General features: G+C 41.9%; 1 protein-coding gene across 1 annotated transcript; it reads left to right on the forward strand.

Annotated features, from left to right (window-relative positions):
• The first annotated feature begins 4,797 nt into the window (after positions 1-4,797).
• P2RX7 (purinergic receptor P2X 7) lies at positions 4,798-15,905 on the forward strand. The gene is made up of 13 exons (XM_015877701.2): positions 4,798-5,007; positions 6,433-6,562; positions 6,879-6,950; positions 7,647-7,719; positions 8,562-8,658; positions 10,095-10,175; positions 10,737-10,866; positions 11,618-11,748; positions 12,768-12,861; positions 13,293-13,358; positions 13,455-13,571; positions 14,229-14,324; positions 14,790-15,905. Exons 1-13 carry the CDS (start codon positions 4,883-4,885, stop codon positions 15,249-15,251), a joined length of 1,674 nt encoding a protein of 557 aa, XP_015733187.1. The 5' UTR covers positions 4,798-4,882; the 3' UTR covers positions 15,252-15,905.
• The last annotated feature ends 27 nt before the right edge of the window (positions 15,906-15,932 follow it).

Genomic DNA, 15,932 nt, shown 5'->3' on the forward strand with positions numbered 1-15,932 from the left:
CATAGAGACCCATAGAGACCCCATAGACCCCATAGATCCCCATAGAGACCCCATAGATCAGGTTGCCCATGGCCCTGTCCAACCTGGCCTTGAACACCTCCAAGGACGGGGCATCCACAACCTCCCTGGGCAGCCTGTTCCAGGGCCTAACCACTCTCCTAGTGAGAGCTCAGTGTGAGCACGATGCTCTTGATGCAAGGAATGGCAGCAATAGGGTCCATATATTGGGGATTTGGAGCCTCTGCTGTGCAGTGAGCTGTATAGATTGGCTTAGGAACCCACGTAAAATCACTATGCTCTTGATGCAAGGAATGGCAGCAATAGGGTCCGTATATAGGTTTGGGGTTTTGGAGCCTCTGCTGTGCAGTGAGCTGTATAGATTGGCTTAGGAACCCACGTGAGATCGCAGATGATGGAGTAAAATATGCAGTGAGTCATTAAATTGGTGCTAGTTGACATGCACGGGTTGTTCGGTGAGCAGCAGTCATAAATGCAGTGCTTGGCAATTCTAAACAGTGTGTCTATCTTCGATCAGCTCCCTTCTTTTAACAGGGAATAGGAAATACCTCATCAAACACCGATTTACCCGTCTTTTCTACAAGCCTGAGAAGTGACACCACATTTCTGCCCTCGCTTTCCACTGGCTAAACTAAGTCACGAAGGGGATGGATGTGTTGCTCTTCATTGTGCATGAAAGCTGCAGTAGAGCCAGGAACATAATCCAAGTCTCCTGACTCCTGGATCTGAACTTTAAAAACCAGATCATGTTTCCTTTGTGCTTTCTGTCTGTATTCTGACCTTTAGGAATCGTACTACCTACAAGTTCCCAGAAGAGATCTACTTTCCCTTGGCGTGCTTTCCTGGTATCAATTACACTTTTCTTCTGATTGGTATTTTGAGCATATAGAACGCACAGAGGGAGCAAATGAAAATGGTATTTTCTGTGGAATCAGTTCTGCTCCCTGTAGGCGACTCTGGTGGGTAATAGGAAGTGGTAGGTGTTATCGATCCTGGGCACTGCTACCTTAATTCTGGAGAAACAGAGTGTTTCTGCAACTAAGGATACACATACTCACCTCCCAGTACAGGGAGAGAACAGACTGTGCTCACAGCACTGAGGATGGAGAGGGTCTGGCTCTGGGCTGGGTATGGCCTAGGGGTGCTGTTCTGACCTCCTTGCATCAGGATATTTCACTCCTCACACCTTCTGAGAGGCAAAGGACTGTCCCCTGCTTTTCACATCTCCTTAATGTTGTAGAGATGACAAAGAAGAGAAAGGGTGCTTGAAAATTAGAAAACACCAAGATCAGACAAGAAAAGATGCCGAGGTTATATCACGCTGTCATGGTGAAAACCAATGAACTCGGATCATTCTGAGTCTGAGAGGGGAATGAGACCTTCTGATGCGAAGTCATTATGGTGAGCTCCAGGATGCTGGCCTGTTTGAATATACTTAAGATTCAGTACCGGAGTAAAATCATACATCAGAGTTCCTTGGGACTTCCCAGGTCAGGGAAAGCATGAGGGATGCTCTGGTATCTTTTCATGATCCCATCTTCCAGTGCTTTTGTGCTATTTATCCAAGCAGCCCAAAGTAGCCAAACTGCTACCCCAGGGTGCCTACACACTGCTTGATATTTGCCCTCAGCAATAGTGCCTGGATTCTCAAACTTGTTTAAAAGAAACCACCTAGAACAGTAGAATAGCTTATATATAGTGCCTTGACTTCTGTATGACAACCGAATCTTCACAGACATAAAAGATATTGTAGCTTTTAGTGCAGCCTTGGGTAAATGCTAGAGGAGGCAGTAGAGATTTTTGATGTGATATCTGAATCGAGTCTTACTGAATTGAAGGCCACTGTTTATATATATCTGCTGTATAATTCCATGGGCATTTTCCAGATTCCCACGTTAGTTTGCATGAAGAGTCATACAGAGTTTCAAGCAAAGTTTCCTAATGACTAGAGAGTTGCTAGAACAGTGCATCCCCATTGTCCTATCCAATTCCCTGGATAGGGCTTATGCTTTATACTGCTTGGGAAAAGCTTGTAGAAATTGCTTATTGAAAAGGTGTCATGCAGAAGCAATGAGCAGGAGAAAAACAATGGAGGAAAAAAAAAACTATCCAGAGCTCTTTAGGTCTGCAGGCACATCTTCATTACTCTCTCCTGTCTTTCTCCTCCCTTTATAGCTACTGCTGTGTGGATGACTGCCTTGTAAAACTGTGAGAGGAGCTCGAGCAAAGAGGCCAGCAAATCAGAGTGGAACGAAACCTGAGCAAATCGAAGTCGTGCTCCACAGGCAAAGAGAGATCACCTTATATGGGAACATCCACAGACAAGAAGATAAATGCATCTGCCCTTGCTGCTGAGGTCAGATCTCAAACAGATAGAAGATGTTAATGTGAAAATGAGAGTGTTTAGGAAGCAGAGACAACACTTACTTCAGCTCTTCAGCTTACTTTATGCAATCCAGATCCTCTTTTTTCTTCTTCTTTTTTTTTTTTTTTCCCTTCTTTCTTATTCTATAATAAATATTGTGATATTTGTATGTAAATTTAAGTCTGACTGGAATATATTAAAAATCAATTTATTTATGGCTGTTCTAGCACTTAAATGCATCCCAGGTTTGTTTCTGGTTCTTACCAATTGCATCTTTTTCAGTTGTTATTGCATTGCAGGATTTTGCTTGCTGAAGTCTCATATCAGCTATAGCAGGATGGACTGTGGTCAGCAAAGACATAAGGAATGATTGCTGATGCCTCAAAAAATTAAGCCTCTTAGAACGTGACCTATTTCTGTGTGCTAAAAAACCTGTCAAATTCTGCATGCTTTGTCACAGCTACAGCAGTAGGTCCTAGGTGATGTAAAACAGTAAAGGAATAAACACATTATCTCTTTGTTGCAGTCACTGTATATTTAGTGCCTCCATGCAGGTCTTCTGTTACAAGAGAAAGCATCCTAGTCCTTTAAAGATAAGTGTGATAGATGGTGATCCAAGCCTTCTCCGTGCCCCTCTCAGCACTGTGACTTTGTTACCCAGCTGAACTGCCTCTTAATCCCATGACCTGGCACAAAACCACCCTGAGACCAAATAGAACAGTGTCCTGTGTAACTTGAGGTAAAAAGCTAAAGATCTTTGCAGCCACTGGTGTTTCCAAAAGCTTGCTTTATCATTGCATGGCCATTGCCACCCCTGCAGTATGAATCTGGAAGTGCATGGCACCTTCTTTGCACTAGTGCAAATTGTTGGGTGGTGGGGAGTCAGGCTCAGAGGGAGGCCAACATCATGCTGGTTTCAGTCCTTTTAGATTGATCACTGCAGTTGCCCCAGCTTCAGGCAAAGCATCTGCTTCCAGGTCATTCACTGTGTAGCACTGAGAGCAAGGGCAGATGGTGGCAAGCAGGTTGGCATGCAAACCTCAAGGGGAGTCCAGTGAGTACTGGCCCACGTGTTGATGTAGCAGTGCCCTCTCCTGGAAAGTCAAGCAGCAGAATTTGCAGTGATGTTCTCAACTTTTGGTGGGAGCAGAACAGCTGGAAGGTTATTTTTGCAAATGGACAATGATTCTGTTGTTGAGAAGAACTGTACTGGAGCCTGGAAAAACATGGACAGGAGCCTCCTGGCCTTCATGTACTGCTGCTCTCCCGGTGCAGTAGTGCTGCTCTGAGCTACTTTCACCATCTGAGCAGCTTCTTCTGCACTGCTGTTCCTGTAGCAGTCAGTTTCCCCCTTGCAAATGTAGACAAGGAAACCATCAAGATTCTTCTGTGGTGACTGAGGCTACCCAGCACGTTATGGAAACTATGGCTAGCGATGTACCCACAGCCAGATAGAGAAGTGGTTGTAAATGATCAGCTCATTTTAGAGATACTGAGTAAAATGCATTGGGAAAGGATGTGACACGGGGAAGCTGCACAATAACCCCAAGGCAGAAACTTCTCAGCTATTTTCTTTATCTCTTTTCCCATGTCTTAAGACCTTTGGTGTGAAAATAATGGGCCTCAGCTAATGGTCCTGCGGTCTGACCCACAGTAGGTGTTCTAATGTTTATGCGATCCCTAATCCTGTTTCTACTGAAGTGTTTTGGAAAAAATGTGTCGAATTCACTCTGCAGAGTCAAGTCTTTTGAGCAACAGAAAAGCATTCCATCCTCCTTCAAGTCAGGGCAGCACCTTCAAAGTGTTTACTACTTCACAAAGTTTTCTTAGTCTGGTTTGAGGTCTGGAAGGATTCAGTGGAAGGAAATACTTCTCCAGACACTGCATAAGTAGAACTTGGGAACTTAGAAGGAAATTCTCTTCTTTTTGTGTGTGTGTGATTTTTTTCCAACTTTCAACTTCTTATCTTTACAAAAGCTGGACTAGCTGAGGGCTATCATTGATGTATCTGACATTTCAACTTTTCTCTTTGGAAAAAGAAAGAAAAAAAAGGCCAAATTCAGAAATTTAAAGTACATTACTGATACTCAGTGGAAGGGAATTCAAAAAATCTTCCCTCTCTGAAAACTCCCTTTGTTGCACACAAATGTGGGTGGCTGCGAAGAGCTTGTATTTCTGTCAACAGACTGAGCCAGGCTACTTCTCTATTAGCTCCCTAAAATAAGGTGGATTCCACAAAGAAGTTAGTTTGTCTTCTTTGTTCTCTGGACATATAAAGAAGGCATTTCATATCCTGTCTCTCACTCCCTTATATTCTTCATTTTTTATTAATATCAAGCTTTGATCCATCAGCTGCCTTTCTTATGAAGGCCTGTGGTACCATTCTACTCACATGTATTTCTGACTGTGCCTTTAAGTGGTGTGGCCTCAGGAGGATGCAAGGTGAAAAACAGACATCAGCCTCTTGCAGTTTCTATAAGCTCACAAAAAACATTCACAATGGTTGCATGTGGCTGGACAAAGGATCTCTTTAATTACGACTCCCCAAAACTGATCCGTTTTCCAAGTGTTGGATGTGTATGCGTGAAGTGGTGCATTTATGTAGTTATTGCCCTGTATATTTGGTAAGTGCTGGGAGATGGGAAATGGCACTGAACACTAACAAGTGTTTGTTGTGTTGGGGGTTGTCTGGGTTACAATGTGCTTTCAGAGCTTTCCATTCTGTGGCAGCAATTCGAGATCATTGATTTGGTGTTAGACCACTCTTGGAAGATGGATGTGGCGGTGGGAGCTTTGTGGTGGGATTTTGGCACGGGATGTTATTGCACAGGGTGGGGTTGTTGGAGTTTAACTGAATTTTCACTAACAAATGCTTTTGGTTTCGTTTCCTGCTATGCTGTTTCTGTTTCTTGTCTATAAGCCCAGACTCACTCCATTGAATAATCTGACATTTACATCAGTTTTTCTGAGATTAGAGTGTGTTCCACAGAGTCTCCTATCAGAACTAGATCTACCTAACAGATGAAATAGCCAATCAAGCTCTTGAAGCAGATTTCAAGAACAATAAGGTGTTTAGGGATAAACAATAATAGATTGCCTCTAAAGGGCAAATTTTCCTCCTTGCTGCCAAAGTAGGGCTGTTTTCAGTGATAAGTCTTAGCTGAACAAAGTCTGCAAGTCCAGAAAGTGATTTATTTCCTATGTAAAGGCAACAAGCCAGGACATGGAGCACACTGATCCCAATCTTGCTAAGAATCAAGTCTGCAAGAAATGCAAGCACCTACTGCTGCTCTGAGGCGGGTTCTTACTGCCAGTTTCCAAAAGCATGATTATTCCAAAGTACTGATCTCCAGAAAGAAAAGGCTGAAATACTGTTATAACAGACAATATAAATGAAAGAGCATTGATCGAGTGCTTTCTACATCTGTTCTTTAGCAACTTTTATCCCTTCCAGAGGTCTGCTGTCAAACTGAAATGATGCTGAAGCACTCTTGTGGCTATGTGGCAAGATTGTTTTCAAAGCAAACCTTCTATATGACTTTTATGTAATGTGGAAACTACCTTCTAGAATTACAGTAGTTTTTCAAAGATGTTATTTCCTGCATGAATTAAATGAGCTAAAAACTTCCTGTCAACATAAAAACAGAGATGACCTTCTACTATTAACATACTCAGTTCATGAGAAAATGAAACTATTAGGTCGAGTTTTGGAAGCAATTGGCATGAGGCAAAAAAAAAAGTCATAACACTGGAAAATTAAAGACTAAATATTCTAACCAGGATGTGACCTGAAGTTGTCCACAGCATTTAGGATGGGAAAACAGAAATTCTCCTTGTGTGTATTTCAACTCATTCCTGACAAAGTGAATACTGCAAAATTGAATTTAGGGAAGCCTTGGGCCTAAGCAATACATCTGTGTCACACCAAAAGGGTTGAAAATGCCTGTCTGACTTCATGTTGCAGTTTATTTTGTCCGAGAATGATACAAAAAGAGCTGATTTGTTTTATTTTTATGAGTTTCCTTGTCCTCTCTGTTTAATCTGTGCAGTTATACGCTCATTGCTCACAAGCGCTATCAAGAGAAAGAAGAACTCACCAGCTCAGTTCGCATTAACCTGAAAGGAGTGGCTCATGCAGACAGGATCTGGGATGCAGCAGAATACACCATACCAACGCAGGCAAGTCTTAATTTAATGTCAGCACAATATTCAACTTCTATCGATACACCTGGTTTCTTTCCTGGTACGTCTGCTGGGATGAGCAGTAATGTTAAAGGAGACTTAACATTTGAGACAGTGATGTTTTAAGCCAAAGCTACAGGGGAGAAAAGGAAAAAGATTATTCTTTTCAATGAGATTTCTGTGGTCTGCGTCAGTCGGGGAGAGGTAGAGCAGAAACAGCCTTGTTGTCCTACAAGGTAATGTCCTGAAGAGGCTGAGGTCTGGACCAAGGGTGTGAAATTTCAGTCATATTCATTTTCTTTTCCCCATGTAGACAAGAGACTCTTTTTTTGTGATGACCAACATCATTCAAACAGACAATCAGATTCAACAGACTTGCCCTGAGGTAAAAACTTCTTGTAATTTATACTTAGGATGATGGTATTGAATACAAATATGCAGTAGTTAACAGGAAACATTAATGTTAGTGGAAAAGAGCAGACTGTAGGACAGTCCTGTACAAGCAAACACAGCTGTTCTTCATGCTTATATCTCAGTAGATAACATGCAGACTAACCTAATAGCTCATTTTCTTTCCTTCACCCTGCTATTTCTTGGGAAATCAGTTTGTTGGCTGAGATTTTCCCTTGCATCAATGAACTTGCCAACCCTACCTGCATTGCTTTTATGGAATAGTGACATTCAGGCCAGCGCAGCTTCTCTGTCTGTGCTGCTGCCCGTTTGAGAACAACCTGAAGGGATGCTGGAGTTACAGAAATGCTCTCACTGTTGCTCATTCCCATATCTTCCCATTCCTCCTTTCTGTAGCTCAAACCTGGCAGTCAGCTTCAGCTCTCCTTCTCATTCATCCAGCTGGCCTAGAAGTGGCTCTTTGCAGAGCAGTTACCAAACATAAGTTGACTTTCACTGCCAAAAGGTTTTGGGGCTGTTTATAAACAAAAGAGTAAATAGTCCAGTATTAGATTTATTGTACTTAGTAGTATAGAAAACAGGAAATGACATAAATAGTAAAAGAAAATGTTATTGTAAGGAGAGACATTGTATGGAGATGTATATTGCTCTTTCATGTCTTTTTTTTCAGTATCCCACTGCCAAAGCTATCTGCTCTTCAGATCAGTCCTGTAAAAAAGGGATTGTAGATGTCCACAGCAATGGTATGTAAATGGTATTTTCAGAGTTAAATATTGTTTGTGGGTACTATCTTCTATTGTGTAGAATGTGCAAGTTCCAGATTGGAGGAGAATTGCAGCAGAACAGTATATAATCCTAAGAGAGAGCTGAGAACAGATGTTCAAAACCACAAAGCAGAGTTTTTACCAGCAAGTGCATGACCTTACTGAAAGGAGAAACTGTGGAAGGAAGCAGAGAAAGGGGAAATGTAAAGAGTACAGACTGTGGTATAAAGGAGGACTCTCATAGTCACTCCTGTTGATGTCTGTGGCTGCTCAACAAGGGGAGTGACTGCAGGATCTATCTGAAGTGTCTGTAACATCTGATAGATAGTTCTCAAAATAAGACAAATGACTTTGTGTCTTTCCTTGGGGACTGGTTGTCCATAAGACATCCTACAGTTTTAATCAGCTATGTGAGTTCTCTGTACTGCTGAGATTCCCCACATTCAGGCTGCTGGCTGAATTATATCTTTCCCTAGTAAAGTCTGGGTGTTCACAGAAAATCCTGACCCTCCAGAATGCAGAAAGAATCAAGGTTTTCTACATGTCTTTAGAGAATCACAGAATCATAAAATGGATTAGGTTGGAAGAGATCTTAAAGAATGCCTAGTCCCAGCCCCAGTGCTGTGGGCATAGATGCCACCCGTTATATCCTTGTTTAATTTGGGGTAATTCTTCTTAAAGTTTCCTGCACAGAAAGCTACGATAATCTGAACTGTAAGAATCTCCCCATGTCATTTGAGGGTGAATCCACTGATGTGCTGAAACAGTCTGGATGGTACAAAGTGCTTGTTTTTGCTGAGCAAGAGCTTCTCTTTCTACAGGAGTTCAAACAGGAAGATGTGTGCGTTACAATGCAACTTATAAAACATGTGAGATCAAGGCATGGTGCCCTGTACAAAGCGAAGAAAGCCCCCCTGAGTAAGTGTCAAAATTACCTCCATTTTTTAAAAAGGAGTTTACTTTGACAGTCCTACAACTTTAGGAAAATCACTTTGCCTACATGCAGGTGGATCTCGGGTTTGTAAACCAGCTATTTATCACATCCATACTGTTCACACTTACTATATCTAAATAAATTACTGTTAAATTACAACTGCCCTTCTCTGTGATTCTGCAATGAAGCCATAGCCTCCAGTCTTAGCATCACACAGCTGCCACAGAAACAATTTGAGATGTCACAGGCTCATCTTGAATTCACTCAAGGTATTTGGATAATGAATTCAAATGTCAAGGAAAATGCATCAACGTAAGACAGGTTTCCTAACTCGAGATTCTCAGTTCTCTGTGGTGTAGAAGCTCTGTGTGAGTTCATTTAACACAGTGAGGCTTCTTCCACCACTCAGACCAGTAGAGCTAGGTTAGTTGTCTGTGCTGCAGGGTAGCTTTTAGGGGTCCACTCTGGACTGAAGAACATCTCTTCATCCTTCCTAGGCAGGTGATGAAAATTTCAGTTCTGGCTATATGTAATAGAAAACTGAAGAAAACTGTAGGAAAAAAGCTCCAGGAAACAAAGCTGCTGTGACTCAGAGAATGGAATGGAGGGGCCCTGTAGGCATCTTTTTCTGTAACCACATGACTGCGTAGTATTCTAGGATAAAAATGTTCAATTTCCTTTCTGAGTCAGCCAAAGCATGAAGAAATTCTAGAAAAGGTTTTATTTCAACAGAAATGATGAAAATTGCACTCTAAGAAAGCAAATGACTGATCAATTTTAGCTTCTCTGAACCAGCTTTTGAAATATATGAGTAAGAAACCAGGTAAATAATCACTTTAAGTGGCGATACAAGCATGATTCTGTGCCTGTATCCCATCTCTTCCCTAAGTCAGAGTTTCCTGTGGACACAGAGCAATTTCTCCCCAGCCAGGTCCCATCCAGAGCTCACAGTGCCTCCTGCAGTAACTTCTGCTGACTTCTTTTCACCTCTTTAAAGGAACAAACATTCCCTGTTTGTCCAGCAACATAAAGGATACAACTGTTCATACAGCATCTTGCCTGTCAGGACAGAAATGAAACTATCTGTTCACGGTGCAGAAATTCTCAGCTGCCAAATGTTATAAATTCTCACTACTATTATTCTGTAGCAAGATTTATATGAGAAGTCTCATGAGCTCATATTTCATCTGCATGCAGGAACTCAATTTAGGCTCAGCCCACATAAGAAAGTGCAAAAGGGAAAGAACTGTTTATACCTCAGCCTAAGAAAATGACCTTTATCTTTCTTGATCCTCTGAGCCATTTCTCTCCCTGCTTCTCAGTCTCAGGAAAATATTCCTCCCACTGACAGTTTTCCAGGTAATAAATTAGCATAAGATTAATTGATGTATTTAACAGTTAATTGATGTTTCTCTTCTAGGCCAGCTGTTCTGAGGAGTTCTGAAGACTTCACAGTGCTTATAAAGAACAACATTCACTTCCCCACATTTAATTACACCGTGTAAGTGCCAGTATTCCTCCATGCTTTCTGAAGAGTGAGTGGTTGTGCTCTGAAGAAAAGGTTGTATAAATTGGCACCTTCTTTATTCAGAAAGGCTGTATCTTCTGGGCTTTGTTTGCATGAGCAACAAATCACAAGCCTTTAGAAGATCAGTTCTTCAGAAACAAGAGAAATAAGAAAACCTTGGGAACACATCCTCCCAGGATTGCTCTGTTTCTCTTCAGGCAAAGGACAGCAGAATTGTTCAGATATTCTGCTCACATTAGGGTGAAATCATTGAACTATAGCATAACCAATGTGAGACTCAGAGCTTAAGGTCAAAATATTTTGTTTGCACAGGTAAACTGTTGCTTGTAGTACATCCAAAGAGTAAAGAATTCATCTTCATTTGCAAATCTCATAGGAACATACAGATCTGGTGGCTTTGAAAACAAAAGCTCATACAAGTACAATCCAAGCACATTTAACACGGCTTCCAACCAGAGTGAAATCCCTTAGCTGTATTTATAGCTGTTCTAGCCTTTGCTTTTAGATTTTAACACCTCTATGTGTTCTTCATAGACAAAATATTTCACCCAAATTGAATACTTCCTGCAAATTCAACAAGGTAACTGACCCACTCTGTCCAATATTCCGCCTGGGAGATATCCTTCAGGAAGCAAAAGAGAACTTTTCTGAGGTGGCAGTCAAGGTCTGTGACATTACTCTTTTTATACTCACTGTTACAACATTTTCTAATCTTTCTTCCTCCATGTTTTGCTGTCTTCTGTGATCTTCTAGATTTGGAGTCTGATTGTCTTAGAAGCCACATAACCCCAAGTTGAAAGGATAAAATGTGCTTAACATTTCACAGCATGGGACCCACATTGACAGAGTGGATAGAATATGGGTGGTATTACTTTCGTATGTAGAGGTTCTTCAGCAAAAAGCACTTAGGTCTTACAGAAAGCCGTCCATCATGGTCACCTTTTGATTCTATTAAAGTACATTCTAAATCATGTTGTTTGGAGAGAGAATCATCCAAAAGTGTCCCAGTAAGAGTCATTATTTAAGCCAGATTTATTGAATCTTAGCACGGCACAAGGGCAGCCAAGATGAAAAGTTTAGACTGGGTATCTACAACATTTACATCTGCACTTTGGCTTTCGGTTTGAAATTGCCATCAAAGTGTTTTAGCTACATCCACACTTGTGCTACTGAAATGAAGAAAGATAGGCAGAAAATAGGATGAGCTATAATAGAATAGAATAGAATGAATGGTTGCTTACAGATCACACAATTAAGACACTTCCATGAAAGACTGCTTGATGAGCAAAAGTTGTTTCTGAGTTAGTGTGCATAAGGAGATGTGTCCCAACCAATGGCATCCCTCAAATCTCTGCTGTATTTAACAGATATCCAGCAATGGCAGCGATCAGAATAATGTCTGTGCTTGTTTCCAGGGAGGAATCATTGCCATTGAGATTAAATGGGACTGTAATTTAGACAGCTGGTCTTACTACTGCAGTCCAGAGTACAGTTTCCGCCGCCTAGATGACAAAACAAGAACCCTGTACCCTGGATTCAGCTTCAGGTAATAAAAAGGTTTTATTTCTGTGTTGAAAGGTCTAGAAATTTCCTACAAGTGTTTGGGGAGCTAACACAGAAAACAGTTTGGGCAGATTCTACCATATGGCAATTGAGGCTTAAAACTGCCTAAATTTGTGAGTTTCCCAAGGAGATTAAATAAAACAAGGAAGTATTTTTCTTCCATCTGGGTAACTCCACACTTCACTGAAGCAAAATTTACTCAAAAGCAAACAAAAGCTTTTGGTTCTTTGTCCACACAGCAAATTAATGCAAAATTGTAATGAAAAATCTTGATTCTGAGTAGTTACACAATTTGCCAAATGCTTATCAGCATGTTTAAGACTGAAGTTGCCCCTCAGATCTAAGTCAAAACTCTTGTGTAACAGCACTTTTTTTTACTCATGGCATGATTATTGCTGTGGGTTTTCATACCTTTGTGATAATAACATGAGCGTTGTGACTGTCTGGGAGCTGCCAACATATCCCAAAGCTGTGTTCTGCTGGAGCTGTGCAAACAAGGAACAAGTAGATATCAGATATTGTTCACCTAGCTGGCTTCAGCCCCTTGATTTTGGAAGGCTGGAAAGGTAGGAAAAAGAAGACAGAAGAAACTATATTCCTGTAAAGGTGATAACAGAAGATGGTTTAAAGGTGGCTAATATAAAGATATCGACCAAGATGGTGATAAATAGTCAAAGGTTATTAGTAAAGAAAACTCACCAATGTTGATGCCTGGACCAGATAGCTGAGGCAGACTCAGCTGGGGATCAATCTCCAAGAGATGCTGCCTCAGTGGTGGTCAGCCCTTAAATGAGGTCTCAGAGGGGGTGGAATCGAAGTCCACCCCTCCCAGGAGCACAGCTAGATTACTCTCACCTGTGCTCCTGCAGCTGACCCAACACTTGCCTCAGCTAATTAATCAGTGGTTCAAGCTGTGATTTCCCATACAATTCCCTTTTGTGTTCTCTAGCTTTGTATCATTACATTCATCAGCTGCACAGATCTTCACTTGTTTTTTTGCAGGTTTGCAAGGCACTATAAGCTTCCAGATGGGAGCGAGCGGAGAACCCTTTTCAAAGCCTACGGAATACGGTTTGATGTCCTTGTGTTTGGCATGGTAAGCGCGACTGTTGATCCTTCTGAAGGGAAGAGAGAAGGAAATTTGCTATTTCTTTAGTCCTGCTTCTGCCATTTATCCCTTTCTTCTGTCCATCACTCTGGGATGGAAGTCATGTCATGAGTTGATCTAAACTCAGCTGGGCAGCGTAATGAGCAAAGTTTAGGAGGAAACAGCAGAGTTAAGAGAGAAGCAGGATTGTTGTTCAGACTGAAAGCATAACAAGGTTTCTTGCCTGACACAAACCCTGCATGTCACCACCGTTTCCTTCTCAAATTATTTATTTTTCCCTGCAAAGTGCCTGTGATGGTCTGTGAAATCCTGAGACTGAATGGATGAATCACTGCAAAGGGGCAAAACCAGAAATGCCATTACTCTGAGTGAATGGTCAGAAATCTTCCTTCCCAATCATTATTTTCTGCTTCCCTTAGGGTGGAAAATTTAATCTCGTTGAACTCTTTACATTCATTGGATCCATGATCACCTATTTTGGTTTGGTGAGAGATTTATTTTTTCACATATCTTGAACTAGTTCTGGGGATAGAGTCTCATTAAGAAAGTGGAATCACGGCTTGCTTTTCTTTCATGTGCAGGCTGTGACCGCTATAGAAAAGTGTTTTTCTTTCTACAATTGCTGCAGCTGCTGCAAAATACCCTTCTGTGAAAATGTAATCAGGAAGAAGTATGAGACTGTGCTGATGCCAGAACAGGTAAGGAATGCAAATTGTTCATTCCTCCTTCATTGCTGGGCTTTGTTCTGCAGCAGCCTGCAGCTGTGGCTTGAGGAGATCAGGGAGTTTTGTGAGAGGGACTGCAGGATCCAGCACAATAAGGAACAGGCAAAGACAACTGCCTCATCCTTTTCATGCCAGAGGAAAGCTGAGCACTGCTTACACACAAAGCCTGGGCATAGCAGAGCCCCACCAGGAAATCGTGACCCTTCACAGAAAGGTGCTGCGAAAAGGTTGTTCATTCAGAGGTCATTGCTCAAAGCCTCTTCCCTGCCAACCTCTTCCTCTTTCTCAAGACATTTATGGCTGTTTCACTGGGCTGTATCTGCTAATCCCCCAGCATGCTAGACATGCCTTTTAAAGAAAGGCATAGAGGAACTCTCCACACAAGGACTCTTCACAAGCACACTCTTACAGTTAGTTTTGCACTGCCTCTTGCCATTACTTCTGTCAGGCCCCACTGCTGTCCACATCCTTGCTATAACACATACTGGAAATCTCTAGTCTTGCTGCATGCAATTTCAGTTGTTGGAGTACAGACTGCAGAAAGAAGATCCCATGGTGAGATCTCTGTTCCGTCTCCGGTTCTCTAAGTAACTACTTGAGCTGACAGTGCTGATTTCTTCTGCTTCACAGGTGGTGTTTGTGTCCTATGTCGATCAGCCACACATTACTTTGATAAAGATGCCTCTGAAAACAAGCTTGCAGGATGCTAAGGACAGCGTTTTTGAGGTAGATGCAGACACTTAATGTTTGAGATTCCCTCCTTGAAGGAGGAAACTGAGGAATGTCATCTCAAACTGATTTGGATTTCTCCCTCCCTGTATTTAAGATTAAACCTCAAGCAACTGAAAATAGATTCATATTCCCCCTTCAATTTAGTAAGTCCTGTGACCAGAGGATGCATGTTTAGAGTCAGCTAAAAGCTGCTGTTTTCCTGTGGTGGGCATGTGCTAGTGGGAGTGTGTTGGTGTTGAAACATCTTCTAAGGAGTCGATTTGATTTTGCTGTGGTGGGTGTTGGCAACACAGAAAGACAATCCTCCTCCAGACCTGCTGATCTATCGTCATTGTGCCTATTGTGCTGTGTCAAATGAAGCACCACATGTTGAGGGTCACTACTGTAAATTCTCTCTGCAGGTGGTGTGAAGCAGCAGCAAATGTTCTATTCTCATTTATTTGGGGAATTGTTTTCCAGAACTGCCCTGTGAAATTCAATGATCCTCGCACCTGCTGCACCCGTGAGTCCAACATGAACCACAGCACTGGACAGTTCGAGCTCAGGATGCTCACACAAAACATTGTCTGCCCCCAATGGTGCTGCTGCGGCCAATGCCAGGAGATGCCGAATTACCACGAGCAGCTCTGCTGCCGAAAAGAAGCGGGGCAGTGCATCACAACCACCTATTGGTTTACACAGCTGGTGCTGTCCAGAGACACTCTGAACAAAGCCCTTCTCTATGAAGATCCCTTTCTGGACCTGACAGGTCACAATTCCAACAGCCAGCTGCGTCGTATTGCTTACAAGCAGTACATTCACTGGCGCTTTGGCTCTTTTGAGATGCAGGACAGAGCCATCATCCCGAGCTGCTGCAGGAGGCTGATTAGAAATACTTATCCCAAAGCTAACGGCAACTATAATGGTTTTGATTTGGAATGAGGATGCAGCTTACCTTGGCTCATACTGTGGATTTTTAACCTATTTCTTTTATGTACCTATAGAAGAAGAAAAAGCATATAGAATTGTAAAATCATAGAATCATAAAATTGATGTTATAGAATATTACTTTCCAAGATCTGTTATGCAGCTGAATTCTTGTGTGCTGTCATTGGAGAGGGTCCATTATTGCCTACTGCTTGGCTTAGACATGCGTCTTGAGCTCAAGTGCTTTCTTCTGATTTGGTTTGGAATTGCAGCCTCTGGGGTGAACTCTTAGTGCTATGTTTTAATGAGAAGTTCCAGCCCTTTGCCTTTGCTTTGGTGTGTATCGAAGTTCCAGATGTATCAGGAGATGATCAACACCCTAAAGATAAGGTAGAGTTAAGGATCTTCTCAAGGCATCATCCCTGAAAGAAGCCCAAGAGATACCACTTGAAAATGTCATCCAATGCATTTCTATCCCCTCGCCTCACCACCATGGATCACAGTTAATAGAAGACACTGTGCTTGTATATTTGCAACCCACTGTTAAAGGCCTCACAGTCCATCCAGATTAAACAGGCTTACTTTAGATTTCAGTGACACAAAGCATTTTCTGCAAATCCCAGCTGTTCTTGTTTAAATCGGGAATTACAATGTAAAATACTTACATCATCTCTGTGTAACATTTTCAGGCATTTC

Source organism: Coturnix japonica, chromosome 15, assembly GCF_001577835.2.
Source record: "Coturnix japonica isolate 7356 chromosome 15, Coturnix japonica 2.1, whole genome shotgun sequence".
NCBI lineage: Eukaryota > Metazoa > Chordata > Aves > Galliformes > Phasianidae > Coturnix > Coturnix japonica.

Bases quoted from the DNA above. Each gene is read 5' to 3' on its own strand.
- P2RX7 (XM_015877701.2), top strand. From the start codon at position 4,883: ATGGTTGCATGTGGCTGGACAAAGGATCTCTTTAATTACGACTCCCCA. The intron at 5,008-6,432 runs GTAAGTGCTGGG...TAATCTGTGCAG, and splicing joins GTTATTGCCCTGTATATTTG to TTATACGCTCATTGCTCACA. The intron at 10,867-11,617 runs GTCTGTGACATT...GCTTGTTTCCAG, and splicing joins TTTCTGAGGTGGCAGTCAAG to GGAGGAATCATTGCCATTGA.